The sequence below is a fragment of the Dama dama genome, chromosome 19 (genome assembly GCF_033118175.1).
Source record: "Dama dama isolate Ldn47 chromosome 19, ASM3311817v1, whole genome shotgun sequence".
Taxonomy (NCBI): Eukaryota; Metazoa; Chordata; class Mammalia; order Artiodactyla; family Cervidae; genus Dama; species Dama dama.
Window position 1 is genome coordinate 45,105,546 of NC_083699.1, and position 18,939 is coordinate 45,124,484.

General features: G+C 36.1%; 1 protein-coding gene across 5 annotated transcripts in view; it reads left to right on the forward strand.

The window, feature by feature from the left end:
• Positions 1–18,939, forward strand: part of OPA1 (OPA1 mitochondrial dynamin like GTPase) — a 78,949-nt gene that overhangs the window by 43,252 nt on the left and 16,758 nt on the right. For all 5 annotated transcript variants that reach the window (XM_061166839.1, XM_061166841.1, XM_061166840.1 and 2 more), the window contains 7 exons: positions 1,885–2,037; positions 3,293–3,401; positions 3,862–3,941; positions 7,159–7,299; positions 9,055–9,171; positions 11,683–11,776; positions 12,259–12,369. In XM_061166839.1, coding sequence (XP_061022822.1) covers positions 1,885–2,037; positions 3,293–3,401; positions 3,862–3,941; positions 7,159–7,299; positions 9,055–9,171; positions 11,683–11,776; positions 12,259–12,369 — 805 coding nt within the window. The remainder of the gene's footprint in view (positions 1–1,884; positions 2,038–3,292; positions 3,402–3,861; positions 3,942–7,158; positions 7,300–9,054; positions 9,172–11,682; positions 11,777–12,258; positions 12,370–18,939) is intronic.

Sequence of the window (18,939 nt, forward strand, 5' to 3'; positions counted from 1 at the left end):
TGGTTCTTAAACTCCTTTTATTCTTTATTCCTGATCTCTGTGTTGGGATTAACTTTAATGCTGCTATCGTTACTACTGTTAAAAAATTTTGCTAATTGCTATGGTGTTGGTGTGAGGGTATTGGTTCTCCTTCCAAAGGTGACATTTAACAAAACAAGCAAAATTTGCTTGAATATGAAATACCTTTAACTTCTTCTGTGGTTAGATATGCCATAAGGAAAATGTTTAACAGATGAAACATTTCATTTGTTTTCTGCAGGGTTCAATTTTAATTAAATAGTTTCCTTAGTTAAGACCTTGCCAAAAGGTTAGGCTAGGAATATAAGAAAGTTACATGTTCCTCTTAGAGAATGCATTTCTAATACCTGTGTTACCTTGGTTCTACCACTTAGCAACTGTGCGATCTTTGGGCTGTTTGCTTAGTAATGTTTCTGTTTTCTCATCTCTAAAATAAGGGGGAAATGTGGCCTACATAAAACATTGTTATAAGGAGTCAAGAGTTAACATGTAGAATACGTAGACGATGTGTGGTCCATGGTAACCACTCGGTAAATGCCAACTGCTTTACAATGATGACCATCATCATCCAAATTGATCTTGCCATGCACGTTACTTTGAAGAGTGATTGTTGTAGCTCAGAGTCAGTGTGTTCTCTGCCTCTGTGTGAAGTTGCTCACAAAATTAGAATCCATGTTAAAAATAATTTTGTTTTTCATACTTACTAGAAACAAAATGTCAGTGTCTACTTATTCAAGTGTATTTTACCCTTGCCTATCCTGCCAGTCTTTGCTTCTTTATCTCTGCTCTCAATTTCCTCAAGTCTCTTTTTCTAAGAACCCTTGCAGCCATTCTGCCTTCAGGTGTTCCTGACCCCTGGTCTCAACACATTTCCCCCTAAAGTAATTAGAGAGCTGCTGCTGCCTCTTCTCACAACTGGCCCTGACATGGGCTGTGTCCCATGATAGCATATTTTCATATCCTAAGGTTCAAGCAGTGGAAGCAGTCATGAAAATGGCAAGTGACTCTCTCTTTTGCTACTTTCTCCCTTCACACCTAGGTGTGGTAGGAAGACATGAACCTGCTGAAGGTCAGGAAACAGATTTTAATAACTCACTCTCTATTCTTGGACAATCACCTTCTTTATGCCATAATTTCTTCATGTTTAAAATGAAGAGGGCAGAATGTTAAGTACAACAGTAACTAGCCCACGCAGTCCTAAGTAGGTTTAGTTCTTAATTGCTTTTGACACTGTTCTGTCGTTTCACTGTTCAGATCATTGGGAATTGGCAATAGTACAAAACTCAGTAGTACTCACCTTTGTTTGAAAGTGTTGACACATTGCTTCATATGTTTGCATAAGGGCAAAGATGTGAAAAAGACTAAAACATTAAGAAATTTAAAACTTTTTACAGTATGAAAGAGGCAGGCAAACTCAGATGTTGTACAGAGTGAAGTAAATAAGTAAGTGAACTGAGTCTGGTGGCAGATGGGGGCTGCATGCTTTCTCTGCTCCAGTGGGCAGAGGTGTGTAGAACGTGGGCCCAGTGTTGCTAGACAGTTCAAGTGAGATTGGCAACAGATTTTATATGAAGTCTCTCAGTTTCTAAATGTTGGTTACTAATTTTTTAAAATTTAGGAGGCCATATATGTGTTGTAGTAAAACATATCAGTAGGCCAACTCTATCCCACCAGCTACTAGTATGAGGTCTTTAGGGTAGAGTTTATATTTGCTATCTGTTTTTAAAAATGCGATTTCATAATGTAATTTCTGATACACTGATTTATCACAGCTACTTGGCTTATATTCATGTGTTTATTGTTCCTGTTACACATTAAATGAAAGTATGAATATAAATACAGCTTTTTTCTTTTAAATCATTCTAGGTAGCGTGGGAGACCTTACAAGAAGAATTTTCCCGCTTCATGACAGAACCAAAAGGAAAAGAACATGATGACATATTTGATAAACTCAAAGAGGCTGTTAAGGAAGAAAGTATTAAACGTCACAAGTGGAATGACTTTGCAGAGGACAGCTTGGTATGTCATTTGTATGTTAGGGTGCCAGTCTCCTATTTTTGTATGATTTCTCAAATTGATCTTCTTTTATAGGAGACTGTTTTTATGAGTTTAAATTAGGTTCTGAGTTGAAAATAATGAAGGGAAGAAATAGATTTATAGAATGCAACCGGCCTTTTGACGTTTCTCTGCCCTTCTAAAATCACCCTCTGCTCTTTCTTCCTTGGCTATCATTTCAGAAAAAAAAAAAATCAAACCTTACAGTAAACAGGTTTCTGTAAACTTCCACAAAATTTGCATGGGCCTGAGCTATAGATGCTTCTCATTTTACCCTCAGTGATAACGAAAGGAATTAGATGCATTGGTTTTCAGTGGAACTGAGTCAAAATGTTTAGAGACTCCTAAAATCATAATATGTTGGATGCTTACATGGTACCAGAAGCTCGGCTATGTATTTTATAAACTTTATTTCATTCTTAAGCATATCTATTATTGTCACTGGCAAAGCTGGGATACACGCTCCCTCTCTGTCTTAGTTATAAAGAAAGGCCTGGCTCCTGACCTTCATCACCTGATAAATCTTTTATTATGTAGAATATTCTCATCACCATAGTCAAACCTTCATTAAGCACGGGTTCTGCTGAGTTATGAGAGGAACTGTTGGTAAGAATGCTCTGTTTTCTGGAAATGCATATCTCACTATGGGCTAATCCTAATTATAAGGTGGTTTGTTGTTTTTTTTTTTTAAAGAAATGTTTGTCTTCATATTTGAAAGCCATATTCATTTTTATTAAGCGTCTTACTAAGATTGGTTTTCTGAGAGAGAATGGTGCCATTTTCATTCATTCATTAATTTAAAAAGTGTAAGATTTGAAAATAAGTAGTTCACATTTACTTAGGATTGTGTAGGCCTTTTAAGCCTCCTTCCGTTACATTTTCCATTGCTGTTAACAGTGAGATAATGTTTATTGCTTTTTTTCTTCTTTTCCTTTTTTTTGAAAATGCTAACATGTAGGTCATACGGCAAAAAAGAAGCAGTGGATACAATCTGAACCATTAGCTCCTGAGAACCAGGATTCTAGGGTGTAACTTGAAGTATACAGGATGCTGACGCAGGCAGATAATGGGACCCTCTGCATTTGCATGGGAGGGACATACTTTTATGTTATTGTAGATATATCTCTTAGCTTGGATATTTGCTGAGCTGTTGGTTAGAAAAAAGTTACTCAGATGACAAGACATAAATCAAAGTGGTTGTTTTTCTTTGTTATTTCAGAGGGTTATTCAACACAATGCTTTAGAAGATCGATCCATATCTGATAAACAGCAATGGGATGCAGCTATTTATTTTATGGAAGAGGCTCTTCAGGCTCGTCTCAAGGATAGTAAGTAGGAATGTGGATTATTAAGTTCTTAGTATTCTCAGTAGAAAGTCATCTAACTTTAGTGAACATTGGTTAAAAAAGCGTTAACATCGCAAGTTCTTTGTCAGTACTACTCTAGTTGAATATTATTTGTGCAGTTTTTCAGTCAGCTGCTTGTAACTACTAAAATGTTAAATTGGACACATGTTTATGTGTAATTATATTCTTAAAAGCTGTAATTCAGACCATTTTAGTATTTGCTACTATACTTATGGAAACTTCATAAGCAATTATAGTTTTCATAGATTGTAAACATATAATATTAAATTCTTTAGCTTCTATATGCACCATATCAATCATATAATTTTTTTCTTTATTTCAACTGACTTTATTGACACAGTGTTTTGAAGTAGTTAAGAAAGCAATATAGTTATATTTTATGTGCCTGGTAAGTGATAAATTTTTTTTAAAATTTTTCTAGCTGAAAATGCAATTGAAAATATGGTAGGTCCAGATTGGAAAAAGAGGTGGTTATACTGGAAGAATCGAACTCAAGAACAGGTAAAAACAAACAAATCTTTAGCATTTTAATTCAGGCATTAAAATATAATCTCTGAATGCCTCTAGACCAAACTTAATAATTTCAAATATTTTATATCAGCCTTTCTAAAATATAATAAATCTTTAGAATAAACAATAAACTACAAAAGAAAATTTTTTGAAAAGTGAGGTAGCTGTGTTATTAAAAAGAGTGATTGATTATTTTGTTCATTTGAAGTGCCTGTTTGAGGTAAAATAAAGACTGAAGTTTAAACAGAAGAAAAAAATTATAAAGATTTCAGAGGATGTAGAATAGATGTGATTAGAATAAGAGATATGATAACTTTTTTATTCAGTTATCACTGAAATTTTCTGTTTATTCAAGTTATTTTATTCTTTTGCATTTTTTGCTCCTGTGTTTATAAAATAAGTATAAAAACTCAGACAGGAAGTAGAATTATATAATTCATCCATTTTATAAACATTTAATTAGCACTTTAACAAAATGGTAAGGCAAATATAAGTAACTTTATAAGTGAATAAATAGAAGGAAAATGTGTAGTTATTAAAATCCTCCCTCTACCCATTTTTGTTCCTTCCTTTTTATGGTTTCTTTTCCTATTAGCATTGAGTCTTACACCACTATCTCTTATGTTAATTCCTTAAATAAAGATTGTAAATAGAATATAGAATCAAAATACATAGATGAAGAAAGTAATGGGTAAGAAAAGGAAGTGGCATACAATTCATTTCCTTTCTTCCTTTCTTGAATCCATATAATTAGCAAAATGAGACCATCAAATGTGGAAATACTGAAAAGAGCAGATAAAGAGAATGAAAGGTTACCAAATGATATAGCACTTCTATTTTTTTCTTTATTTTTTATTTTCATTTTTAAAAGAAATATATATATATTAATTATATGATCAGCATCCTATTATTTTTTCTGGTTTTAGGCATTTCTTGTTTCATAAGCTGACTGTCTTGAGTCCCAGTTGTCTTAAAATAGTGAGGGGATAGTCTTCCTCCTTTTTCTTTCTAATTTGATTTTTTTGGGAAAATGAGTCATGAAGAGACTGAAGAGAAGCTGATGAAGTTGACAGAATAAGGGTTGGGTCTTGCCTGTGTTCCCCTGAAGAAGGAAATGGCAACCCACTCCAGTATTCTTGCCTGGAATATCCCATAGATGGAGGATCCTAGCTGGCTACAGTCCATGGGGTTGCAAAGAGATGAACACTACTGAGCAGCTTCACTCACTTGCCTGTGTTCAGAGTACATCAGTTACCTCTGCTCTCCAGATGGGCTGTGGGGAGGCAGTCTTCAAAAAAGAATTTCAGGGCTATCCATCGGAGATTTCTGACTTTGAGACAGGAAGAGACATTGACTAGAAAGAACTGGTGTAAGGCAGATAAACTCCAAGGAAAATGGTGTCTGACCCTTAAGGCTTAGTTAGGCTTAATTAGGTCTAGAACAACCAATGATGGCAGAACTTACTTCAGCAACTAGTTGTAAATATGCTTTAGCCAAACATTCTCAGAGAGGAATGGTTCCTGGTTGTATGTTACTTTCTCAGGAACTTGAACTTACAGGGAATCCCTTAAAAGAGAAGCAGGGGAATTACTGGATTGACCAAAAAGTTCGTTCAGGTTTTTTCCATAAAAAAACAACAACAGGAAAAACCTGAACAAACCTTTTGGCCAACCCAGAAGTTTTAAGGTCAAAGCAAGGATCTGTAGAGGAAACTTTCTTTTAGGGTTTCAGGGCAGCATGCATAAGATCCGTAGATGAATGGAGGCCATAGTTTGGAGAGAGGAGTGACAGGAGAATCACAGGGGAGGTGTTTGTATATGTATGTTTTGTTTTCTCTTTCAAAACATAGCTTCATGTCAGACTCACCGAATTAAGTTCTCCTTCTCTAATCTCTCTAACCCTCCCACTCCCAGGTGAAAACCACTGGAGGCTTCATACCTGGAGGTTTTAGTGAGAAACTGATTCTAGAAGAGATTGAGAATATTCCTAAAGTCTCATGCTGCAAATTTAGATAGCTCTGTAACAGTTTCATTTCTTTTTGAATTGGCAGGACTTAGGAAAAGAAATAAGATTGTCCTGTGTTGAAGAGGAGAAATCCATGTTCTGAAAATTATTTTTTGCTTTTGTATTGTTACTTTTCCTTAATCAGGAGGGAAAAAATCCATTCCTTGGAAGCATTCTCACTTTGAGCTAAACTAATGGAAAATTGGTCAGGATAGACGGGAGAGTAGTAGCCTCCTGGACACCCAGTGTGATGGGGACAGGTGGACAAATGGAAGTGAAACAGTGCAGGAAAAGTGGGAGGATGTCATGATTATAGAGATTTCCTTCCTCTCTCAGACCAGATAGCAGAAGTTTAAGAAAACAGTGAAATTTCTCTTTATTAAATGTCTTTTAATGTATCATGTTTTCAGAGAATATTATTTAGTAGTTTCATTTACAAGCCATTTCTTTGTGTTTAAGTGTTATTCTTATGGGCAAAGTGCTATGGCAGTAACTTGTTTCATGTAATTCAGTGAATTTGAAGCTAGTTTCATGTACCATGTAATTTGGAAAGGATGGAAAACTGAAAATATAAATTTACTTTGACACCATATGCTAGTTTTGCTTTCAAAGTTATCACTAGTGTGTGTGTTTTTCTCATTTGGTGAAGAGATTATAAGCAATATAATTGTTAAGAAGAGACTGGAAGTGAATTTAAGAATGATAGATACCTCACCGAAGTAGTCTAATAATGATTTTTAATGAAAAGACTTAACTATTAATTTCATATTTAATTTATCAAAAAAGGACTGTGTGAATAGGCACAGGGCCTTATAGTCATCCAGTTCTTAGATTTAAGGCATTCATAGAACATTATCTCTTCCCATGTATACAGGGTACTTTTTCCTAGATTGAACTCATACCCCAAGGTCAAGAAAGGAAGTGCATAGTAAGGTGTCTGGTTCTGTAATTTGGACAGTAAAACATTTCAGCCAAGGTAAAATACAGCAAATAGGGCTAATCCCCTTACCCCTGTGGCCCTTCACATGTCCAGGTTGTTTTGCATTCATAAGCCATGCTCTTCTGGTCTTCCTTGTTTGCTGTAATTGAGCATGTGGCACCAGTTGTGCCAAAGTAATATATTTATTAAAAATGGGACTCTGTTTTTATAATTATGCCAAATCATGAACTATCTAAACACAGTCCTCTTTTAAACATTTCAAAGTGTGTTCACAATGAAACCAAGAATGAGCTGGAGAAGATGCTGAAGTGTAATGAGGAGCACCCAGCTTACCTTGCGAGTGATGAGATAACTACAGTCCGAAAGAACCTTGAATCACGAGGAGTAGAAGTAGACCCAAGCTTGGTAATAAACATTTCTAAAAAGCACGAGTTTGCTTCCTGAGTCTTTGTTTCTTGTAGTAAAATGTTATTACTTCTAATATATTACCTAGATACTTAAGTACTTAATTTGATTTTGATCATGGGTACTTTTGCTGACAGAAAGAACTCAGTGATTTTGAGTGTGGAAAAAATTTGAAATTTTATTCTCAGTATTATTAAGTGTAATGCTTTAGTTTGTAAATGGGGAACCTGAGACCTAGAAAAGGGAAGTATCTGGGCAAGTTTAGCAGTTAGTTCTGGCAAAAGGGGATGAAACACATTCAGATCTCTGCACCACATTACACTGGCTCAGATAACAAAATAAAATTTTTGCTTAAATATAGTTCATTTATATGTATGTTTTTTCAGTCATATGTATCTTAATCATACTTAATGTGTATGAGTAAATTGGATAATGCCTTTGAGTTCTATCTATTTTTCCTTTTTATAAATAAATATGAGGCTATATAATTATAGTTTAAAGTACTTTTTTGCTTACTTTCATGATGCTTATTTGGAGAAAGTCTTTAAAAAGCAATTGTGTTTCTGGATCTATGTTCCCTAGTTAGGGTGTAAAGAATCAACTTCATTTTAATATTAGCTTAAATGAATTCCATTTAGAAAAGTAATTCTAGTGGGTAAAACAATTACTTAAGAAATTTCAGAGCCACACATAAATTCTTTTAAAGAGTATTTGCTATTTATGTTTCTGCACTTGAGAAAAAAGTATACTTATTTAAAAAATTCACCAGAGATCAGGACAAGAAAAGAAAACTGATGAAACAGATAAAGCTGTTATATATCTCATTGCTTATAAATTGAAAATGAAGTTAAAGCTAGTGATTACATGCAGTTATTAGTTGAATATAGATTTAATTTATCCACATTAGTCCTAGCTCTCACTAACAATAAATTGTGTTTGGTTGGATACTTTTGAACTTTATAAATAGGAGGGACTTTGTCCATATCTTAGGATATGCATTGGCTATATATCTTAATTACTTTCTGTGAGTAAGAAAATACCAGTTTTCTCCCCAAGAGAAAGTATGTTCACTGAACAAAGTACTGTAATCTAGATGGACTGGATGTCAGGAGATGTGAGTTCTGGTGCATTTCCGTTCCGTTGCCTGGTAACACTGCCTGTAACAGTTGGTATAAACTCTCTCAGCCCCTTCTCAACTGCCACATGGTGTTGATTACGCTTGTTTACTTTCTCCACATTATCATTGTCATGCTCAGGAGAAGACAGTGGTGTGAGAGAACCTTGAACACTGACAGACTATGTAGTAATAAAATGATGGGGATCATATTGCTGAGGTAACAGTGAAATTTAATAATGAGAAAGGAAATCTTGTTGGGTTGATGGCCATGGTCTGAGACCAGCTACCTAGTCTAGCCCTGACCTCAGTCAAGGCTCACAGCCTCGTTTGCCTCAGACACCTTGATTCTAGCTAGGGGAAGATAACCCCCACCCTGTCTACTAGATTATTAATAATAATGCTTGTTAAAAACAGTGCAAATTTTGAAGTACAAAGACTGTTAACGAGTCAGTAGTAATCTAATCTTTATCTTGAAACAAATTTTTTAATGGTTATAAACAGTTGACAGAATAACAACATTGCTGTTGTTTTTAATTTTTTATAAATAAACTTTGTATATGACTTTTCAAAATGTGTTTTATCAACCTGGAGAGTATACAGTAACTTTTTGGTCTTGGTTTTCTTTGTTTTTATTTCAGATTAAGGATACTTGGCACCAAGTTTATAGAAGACATTTCTTAAAAACAGCTCTAAACCATTGTAACCTTTGTCGAAGAGGCTTCTATTACTACCAGAGGCATTTTGTTGATTCTGAGGTAAGGTTTCCAAAAGCAAGGAGAAATGTTTTTTAGTGATAGTTGTTTAAGTGCTTAAAAGTAACCTTGTTCAGTTCAGTCACTCAGTCGTGTCCGACTCTTTGCGACCCGTGAACCGCAGCACACCAGGCCTCCCTGTCCATCACCAGCTCCCGGAGTTCACCCAAACCCATGTCCATCAAGTCGGTGATGCCATCCAGCCATCTCATCCTCTGTCGTCCCCTTCTCCTCCTGCCCTCAATCTTCCCCTGCATCAGGGTCGTTTCAGATGAGTCAGCTCTTCACATCAGGTGGCCAAAGTATTGGAGTTTCAGATTCAGCATCAGTCCTTCCAGTGAACACCCAGGACTGATCTCCTTTAGGATGGACTGGTTGGATCTCCTCGCAGTCTAAGGGACTGTCAAGAGTCTTCTCCAACACTACAGTTCAAAAGCATCAATTCTTCGGCGCTCAGCCTTCCTTATAGTCCAACTCGCATCCACACATGACCACTGGAAAAGTAACCTTGAGGTTTAGCATTAAAATCTTTTGATCTTCTGAGAAAAAATGTATGCATTACTTAGAAAGAATAGCCTAACTCATATTATTTGCCACTTTGGTAGTAATTGCATTTTACATGCTATCATTCCAGTGCTTATAAAACTGTGTGTATATAATAGGCACTATGCTACTTTTTAAAGACTTTTTTTAAGGATTAACTTTATGTTACAAAGATATACTTTTCCATTTTGGAAAGTAAATGGAATAAGTAAATGTACAACATGCAAAAGTAAACAGTAATTTATAATCCTCTTGAAAGTGAAAGTTGCTCAGTTGTATCCCACTCTTTGCGACCCCATGGACTATACAGTCCATGGAATTCTCCAGGCCAGAGTATTAGAGTGGGTAGCCTTTCCCTTCTCCAGGGGATCTTCCCAACCCAAGGATAAAACCCAGGTCTCCCACATAGCAGGCAGTTTCTTTACCAACTGAGCTATGAGGGAAGCCTATAATCCCCTTACTTAGAAGTAATTTTAGTCAGTTCTTTCTACACATGTTGTATGTGTGTAGATTTATAACATAACCATCCATTTCATAGTGGAAATAATAATGTAATACATTTTTATCATGCTTTTTCTCCATATTATAATTCTCTCTTTATATCATGAAAATTTTGCTTTAACTAGTTCTTTAAAGAACTGTATAAAGTTCTTAAAATGGACAATTGCACAGTTTAATGTCACATTTTACAGAGTAACCCCTAGGTGGCAGTGAGCGTGTTAGTTGTTCAGTTATCTGACTGCAACTCCATGGACCTAGGAAAACCCCTAGGTGGCAGTAGACTAATGCATTTGAGCATTTTCATGCAAGCAGAAATGCTTTTCAAAGTATACTGAAAGAGCTCTGTTAATCAGCAGTCCTATTTGAGATCCATAAAATGTTTTTCTTTTGAGCAGCTTAAAAGAAAATTTTTGTTTAAATGTGACAATGTAAAAATTGACAAGTTTTTTTTGCATCATTTTAATTGTTGGAATGTGGCTTCCCCAGTGGCTTAGTGGATACAGAATCTGCCTACAATGCAGGAGACTTAGGAGACGCGGGTTCAATCCCTGCATTGGGAATATCCTCTAGAGGAGGAAATGACAACCCACTCCAGTATTCTTGCCTGGAAAATCCATGGACAGGAGGTTGGCGGGCTACAGTCCATGGGGCCACAAAGAGTCAAGATACAACTGAGCAACTGAGCACGCATACAACTAACAATTGTTGGAAAGACCTCTCTGTATAGAACAAGCTTTATTTCTACCTCTTTTGAGAAGCAGCATGCTCTTTTTTTTGAAGTATAGTTGATTTTACAAGATTATATTAGTTTCAGGTACACTATAGGGATTCAGTATTTTTATAGATTATGTTCCGTTTAAAGTTGTTATACTGCTGTGTTTCCCTGTGCTGTACAATATATTCCTGTAGTTTATTTATTTTATACATAGTTGTTTGTACTTCTTAATCCCTATCCCTCTTTTACTCCTCACCCAGAGGATAAGCTTCTTTTTTAAAATATCACTAATTTATTTTCATATGCAAGTGAATTTCAAAAATGGCTTGCGTGCACATTCAAAGAAAAGAGGTTAGCCTGAGGACATATTTAAGATAATGTGATTGTTAGTTGAAACTAAAATGCTAATTAAGGATATATTTTGTGGACTTCTACTTGTATAGAATGTAATGACATTCTCTACCTCCCAAGTTTACTTGGCTTTGTCATTAATATCAAAACTTTTAGCTGTGCAGCAGATAAAACCCAAATCATGCAGAACTTCATGGATCCTATACAGAAAAAAAATCAGTAGGTTCTCTCTATGAGAGGAATATGTATATTAGGTAAATCTGAATATTTTTATTGAATCATAAGATGTAGGTGCTGACTTTAGTAGTTGTATGGGTTCGTGATTGTGGTTTTCATTTTTTTTGTGTGTGTGTGGTTTTCATTTTTAAATTGCGTCTGGTAATCTTAATCACCTCATATTTCAGTTGGAATGCAATGATGTTGTCCTGTTTTGGCGAATACAGCGTATGCTTGCTATCACCGCAAATACTTTAAGACAGCAACTTACAAACACTGAAGGTAAGCCACAGAGGCACCGCTTTCTAATGTGACATCAAAAATAACAGTAATATTCATTTTAAATAGAAGGATGCCAAAATACTTCCTGAAAATTAGATTTATTAAAAAACCAAAAATAATTTGCCTTTAAAATATTAATGAAAATAAAATCATAATTGAGAAATATGGAAAATAAACATACCAGGAGTCTTTATTACCCAAAAACTCTGTTATTAAAGGTGTGCTAGGCATCACTTAGGATTTGGGGAAATCTGTACTTCTGTGAAAGTATTAGGGCTTAAGAAGAAGACTGTCTCTGAGAATATATAAAGTACTGTATATCAGGTAGAGATTCTCCCTATAACTGAGAAGTCTGAACTTAATAATAGATTTACCATGATGAGAAAAATAAGAACTTGCTCTCCATATATATTGTTGACTTTGTCATTCTTGTACGTTCGTAAAAATGGTGCTTCTTGTGTTCCTTTATTTGCTTTAAACAGTCAGGCGATTAGAGAAAAATGTTAAAGAGGTATTGGAAGATTTTGCTGAAGACAGTGAGAAGAAGGTAAAATTGCTTACTGGCAAACGAGTTCAACTGGCCGAAGACCTCAGTAAGTAATCCTGCCTGCCCTCCATCTCAATGCCTTTTCACCTTCCCCATGTCCATTTATTTCTCCATTTCATTTTAAACTTACAGAAGAGTGTATGCAAAAAGCTTTTTTCCCTTGAACTGCTTGAAAGTTGCTGTCTTAAAGTTCCATCAGTTCCAAATATTTTAATGTGTGCTTTTTAGAAACAAGGGTTTTCTCCTAGCAACCATCAAAATCAAGATTTTAACAACAAGGATAAATTACTACATCTGATTTTTAGACTCCATTCAAGTTTCACCTGTGGTCCTTATATTGTCCTTCCATATCACAAGATACTCCATATGCATCTTTTGTTTTCCCTGACCCAGCTTCCCTTTTTTGTAGAATGATATTTAGAAATCACAAAGAGCTGGACACAACTGAGCGACTAAGCGCAGCACAGCCTTTAGAAATCAAGAGCTGGGAACTAGATACATTCATTGTTACTGAAATATCACACTTCCCAGACGCGCTCAGGGGAGCAAGGGAACAAATATGCATGTGTGTCTGTGTGCACATATACACATATTTATATCTGTATTTCTAATCATATGTGTCTATATTGAAAACCATCAGTTGACACCAGTACTTTGGATTTTAATCTAATAATACTGAGCTCATTCTAATTTTCTCTTTTTCTATAATTGTTTAAAATGTTTATTTATTTGGCTGCATCAGGTCTTAGTTGTGGCACCCGGGCATGCAGGGCCTTTTGCTCTGGCTTGCGGGCTCAGCAGTTGTGCCTTGAAGGCTTAGTTGTCCCACGGCACATGAGGTCTTAGTTCCCCAACCGGGGAACAAACCCCCATCCCCTGCCTTGGAAGGCAGATTCTTAACCACTGGACCACCCAGGGAAATCTCCCCTTTTCCATATTTATAATTCCTTTTTCTGACAGAATTCTGGCTCTTAGTGTCCTCAATATATTTACTTATTTTGATCAGTCCTCTTACATGTAACTAAACTTGTCACTGTCCCCTTCATTGCTCAAATGTCCTCACCCAGCTCAGGTTCTCCTCACCTGAGTCCAGGCCATCACCACAGTTCCTCCTCCTGTGTTAATACCCTTTCCACCTCATCTCGGCTGTGACATTCTGTGCCAGGATGCCCTTCCTCATGGAGTCCCTATTACTGATGTCATGCTCTGACACTGCCAGGCGTCTCTCCTCATTCTTCCTGCTCCCTGTCCAGCTACACAAGGACTCTTCCTCACCTAAATCCCGAACATGCTTTTGTAGAGATACCATTTTTGTCTGCCTGTGCTTTGGCACTTTGCACTGCCTGCCTTCCCTCCTCCATGAATCCTTTCCTCACTACTGGGCAGGTCACCACACCCCCACGTGAATACCCTCTTAAACTTGGTCTGGCTTTAACACATACACCAGGACGATATGGCTCGCTACCCTCAGCCCCCAACCTCGTTGGGCCTTATTCGTCATTTTGTCACTTTGTTTTCAGGGCATAGGGGTCGGGGGTCTTTCCTGGGTGCTAGTGAATTCCTCACTTTAAGCTGTTTGGATTTCATGTTAAGATTTACTTAGATACTTCTGAATCCAAGGAAATCGGTGAAAGATTTATATTATTAAATAAAAATGCTAGTGATCAGTGCTTCTGTTTGCATTAACCTTGTAACAAGTTTCCCTTATTTCAGCTTCATGAAACAGTAGTTTTTCCTTTCAATGTATACTTAGCTTTACTATCTATGAATTTTCTGATGTCCAGAAGATAGCACATGCTCAACAGAAAGCAGTTACTCAAACCTGAAAACAGTTTCTGAGCTGATATGTAGCACTACAACACAGTCCCCAGAACATCCAAGAAAAACCAGGCAGTTTTCCGGTCTCCTCCCTGTGCCGGAGCAGTGTGTCCTCCACTGTTTGTCCTCTCCTCTCTCCTCCCAGCTTACCTCAGCTTCTTCTTTCTTTCTCCTTGCCTTTTCCTTTTCTTTAGGTAATCTTTCTTTGAAACATATCTCACTTTAACTTTGGTTTCCATCTCCTGTTGCTCTTCTTTCAGTTTTTCATGCCACTTTAGCAGAATAGTTAAGTTTGTGCTAACTCACAGGTCTGTACTTAAATCTGAACTACCATGTACTTTGTTGTCATTGTTCAGTTGCTCGGTGGTAATCTGACTCTTTGCAACCCTATGGACTACAGCAAGCCAGGCTTCCCTGTCCTTTACTATCTCCTGGAGTTTGCTCAAACTCATGTCCATTGAGTCGGTGATGCCATCCAACCGTCTCATCCTCTGTCTCCCCCTTCTTAGGCAGGCTATCTCCCACAACCTTAACTTCCTTTGAAAGAGTGGTACTACAGTAGTTCTTTTTTTTTATAGGATTGTTAGGAAAATTGGTTCAAAAAAGATTTGTAAGTTCCTGGTTCATAATTTTATGCTGAATTAGTACTGTTCAGGAAGAGATGTATCAGTTTTACAGTGTATACAGATCTATTTCTTTTGTGTCTCTCAAGAAATAGTTTTCAGACAGTGAAGTACTTCCATGTGTTTACCTGAATATGCATTCTTAAGTGATTAGAAAATAATGTGTCTTTTCTCAACTTTTAGAATAGTCTTCTTTTTAAAAAAAATTTATTTACTTGGCTGTGCTGCGTCGTAGTTGCAGCATGTGGGCTCTTTAGTTGGGGCATGCAAACTTTTAGTTGGTGCATGTGGGATCTAGTTACCTGACCAGTGTAACCTAGGCCCCTGCATTGGGAGCTTGGAGTCTTAGCTGCTGGACCACCAGGGAAGTCCCTTTAATAGACTCTTGTGTAACCCCGTCACTTTTCACTCCCAATTTGATTATTTAAAGAAAGTGTATTGCTAACACAAATTTGTGTACTGTCAAGCCAATTATTATGTTTTCCTGCTGTTTTTCCTGAAAAAGTACTCATATGACTCCCTTCAAATGACTTACCACTTTTGTGTGTGTGTATAAATATATAATTATCATAATGTTTCTGTACCAAATAATGTCCTTGGAAGCAAGTGTTTGACCAGTGACTCAGCCTCATCAGTCACACTAAAGGAGATGAGACATGACTTTGTCCATTAGTTGAAAAAGAATCTTGAGAGTACCTTTTCCTTACTGTTTATCTTCAGTCTAACACTTCGGAATATGGTCATGGATACTTTCAGCCAGAAAACTTTCAAAGTTTAATGGTTACTACTGTATTACACAGATCAAAGTTCCTAGTATAGCATATTTAATTAGAATATGTTAAGTTGGTTAATGAAATTTAGAGAAAGGAAGGCAGATAGGGCTTTTGTTTTGTTTTTTACAATTTGAAATGGATACAGGATGAAATATTATAGAAATTGGTACAAGTCTGATGCATTGTGTATTTTGCCAGTCTTAAGCTTGCCCATTTTCAAATCATTTCACCACTTTACTTTGGAGGTTCAGCAACTGATTATACTTTAAGATGATTACATAAAAAGTAGTGTGATGTTCTTTCATTTTAAGAAGAGGTACCACTTTCAATATTGAAATGAAGCCACAAAACTAGAATTAGAAAGATGAAAGAAGAGTTTTCCTCTTCTAGTCCTAGGAGGCTCATCGGTTGAGGAGTCATACAAGAAACCCAGACTCTAGAAACAGTGGATTCCATCGGTGGAACAGGGAAAGGTCAGGAGGACCCTGGGGCATCTTGAGGATGTAGAAAGTAAGGAAGTAGTTGAAGGATAATAAGGACATGTCAACAAGATACAGAAGCTAACATGCAGAGGCTCCTGCTAGCCAACACTAGGACAATTTGGGCATCAAAGTAAAAAAGGATAGTGTAAGGAAAAAAGAGTAAATGTATGTTGAAAAAGACTGGTAATAACCACCTTAATCAGGTGGTTATTATTTATATTATCAGTAATGGTCAGATCAGAACTATGTGCTACCTTAGAGAATTCAGTGAGAAGAACCCAGTGTCACTTCTGTGATTTTCTTACCAAAGATGTATAACTTAAATTCAATCATGAAGATACATCAGAAAAACCCAAGTTAAAGCACTGTCTACAAAATAGCTGGCCTGTAATCTCTTTAAGTGTATCAAGATCATGGGTGACAAGGAAAGGCTGAGGAACTGTTCCAGCTTGAGGGAGACCAAGAACAGGAAAACAAAAGACAATGTATGTGATGCTGAGCTGAATCTTTTTGCTCTGAAGGATGTTAATGGGACAGTTGGTGGGGATCTGAGGGTTACATGGTAGTCATATGTCAACATTATCAATTTTTAAACTTTGGTTGTTAGATTGAGATTATTTAGGGAAATAATCTTATTTGTAGCTAACACACAATGCAATTGGGGCTTGTGAGGCATAATGACAGTAAATGATTCAGGAAAATTATGCTCTTTGTGGTATTCTTAAAAGTGTTTCCTAAGTCTGAGAAAAGGATAAAAAAGGATATATCCTGATATAGGATCAGGGATCATATGAAAATAATTTAGAGAAAATGAGGCTTTTGGAAACATCATCTCTGAAGATGTTGAAAGATTGGGTCACCTCATGGACAATTTACATAACTGATCTTTCCACCTTAATCCCTTTTTTGCAATGTCTGCTCATATTTAGAACTACCCGTTATCCACTATGACATTGATGAAATTCTTTTGATTTTCTAGTGAATATTTTCTCAGGATTTCTTTTTTTTTTTTTTAATTTTTTTTAGGATTTCTTTTTTATAGATATTTAACTACAGCATTAATTTACATAAAATCCATTTGGATTCCCAGCATAATTTTTAATAGTGTGTCCTATCTATTTATTGAAATAGACTGCAATTTTAAAACGCCTTCTTTGGAGAGGGAAAAATCAGCATGTTACATATAGCTCAATTCAAAATTTTTCTATAATCTGTTTATGATTTATAAGATCTATTTTGTGATTGTCATTATATAAAATAATATTGCTAACTCCTTGTTTTTTTTCGGAGTTTATTCTCCACTCCAGCCCAGAAACTGAGTGTCTGGGCACTGGTAACAGCTGCTGGTGGTGTTGCTGAACTGGGTTTCATCAGTCCAGCATGGGATTCTTCTGTTGTTTGCTCTATGAATATTGTATCAACAGTTGACTAGATTATTGTGAGTTTTTGGACCTTGATATCAGTTGCGAGGAGTTTAGAGCTTATGTTTCTTTTTCAGCTGTTATTCACTAAAATCTGAGTTATACTTTTCATTTTCTGTGTACATAATCAAAGAATCACTGATACCCAATAATTAAAGGGGTAGTAACAGTCATTTAGATTTTCCTCTCCTTATTTTACAATAAATTCCTTTTCATTTTTGTATCAGAATTTGATTCTGCTTGTGAAAATGAATTAATATTTAAATACATTTCCTATGCCAGATACTAGCTTATATGTTTAAAACGCATTTTTGTATTCTCATAGGTACAGTCATTTTTTCTCATTTATATATAATAAAGAAATGGAGTCCTAAAAACACCCACATAGTGGTAAAGCCAAGGTTTGAGCTCAGGTTTTTTAACTACTGTGTTGAACTCTTTTTTTTGAGGAACGAAAAAAACCCCAAGGCATTAGACAATATAATTATATGAAACAGTCTTGTATATTTGGAAACTTCCATAGTTGACAGTGTTCCTTATGGAGTGGGTCAGAAAGATATACATACTAGTTATGATCATGATCACTATCATCCTATGTACTTCCTGTAGTACAAAAGCATTGCAGCTTAAACTTTCAAACAATGTGAAACCTTTGATAGAAAATCTGGGTAGGAGAACACTAAAGTGTGAACAACACCAGTAAACATATTGAAGGAAGTTAATTTTCTTTATATGACTTGTAGATGTGTCTCTAAGTGTACTCGATCAGATTCCGCCGTAGGTAAGTTGTATGTAAGTTGCCCAAAATCTAGACACAGCTTTTCAGTCTGGTGTGTTTGTACTTAGAGACTTAAGATCCAACTGTAACAGATACAGAATCTTTACTTGAGCATAATGGCTGTTATTCTTAATTGAACTTTTTTGTTGAGCTTATCTGGGAGTGTTGAGATGTTTTATAATAAGCTTCAGTATATTTCTTCATATTTCTTGTATTTTACATGAAGAGAAGATAGGCTTCAGTCAAAGCCAAATTTTTCATATTTATATCTCATTTACTAATGAAATATGAAAACAGTCATAAACTTTTTACTTGAGCTACCATTGCACAGGCTTATTTTAATGATAATTTTGATGCCCTTAATGTTAAAAACAGCGTAGATTAAAGAGGCTGGTAAATTAGAATTTTCCAATATCCGCAGCTTTTCTCTCCCTAGTTAATTTGCTCTGCTGATTCCCTACGCGAGGTGGCAACAGCTGGCCTTTTTACCAGAGCTCTGGGGATTAGAGCAGCAGTCGCAGCAGCGTGCTCGGCCTCTTGCCTCTGTTGACTGTTCTTTATTGTTTGATGCCTGAGCATCTCCCAGACAGCCAGCAATTGTTTCTCGAATCCTAAAGTTTGTTTCTCTTGGGAGTATACAATGCTGGTGGGGCTCGTCTTTGTATCTCCTCACTTTCCCAGTCTCCTCTTATCCTTCTTTCTGTGCTTTCTCTTGGTAATT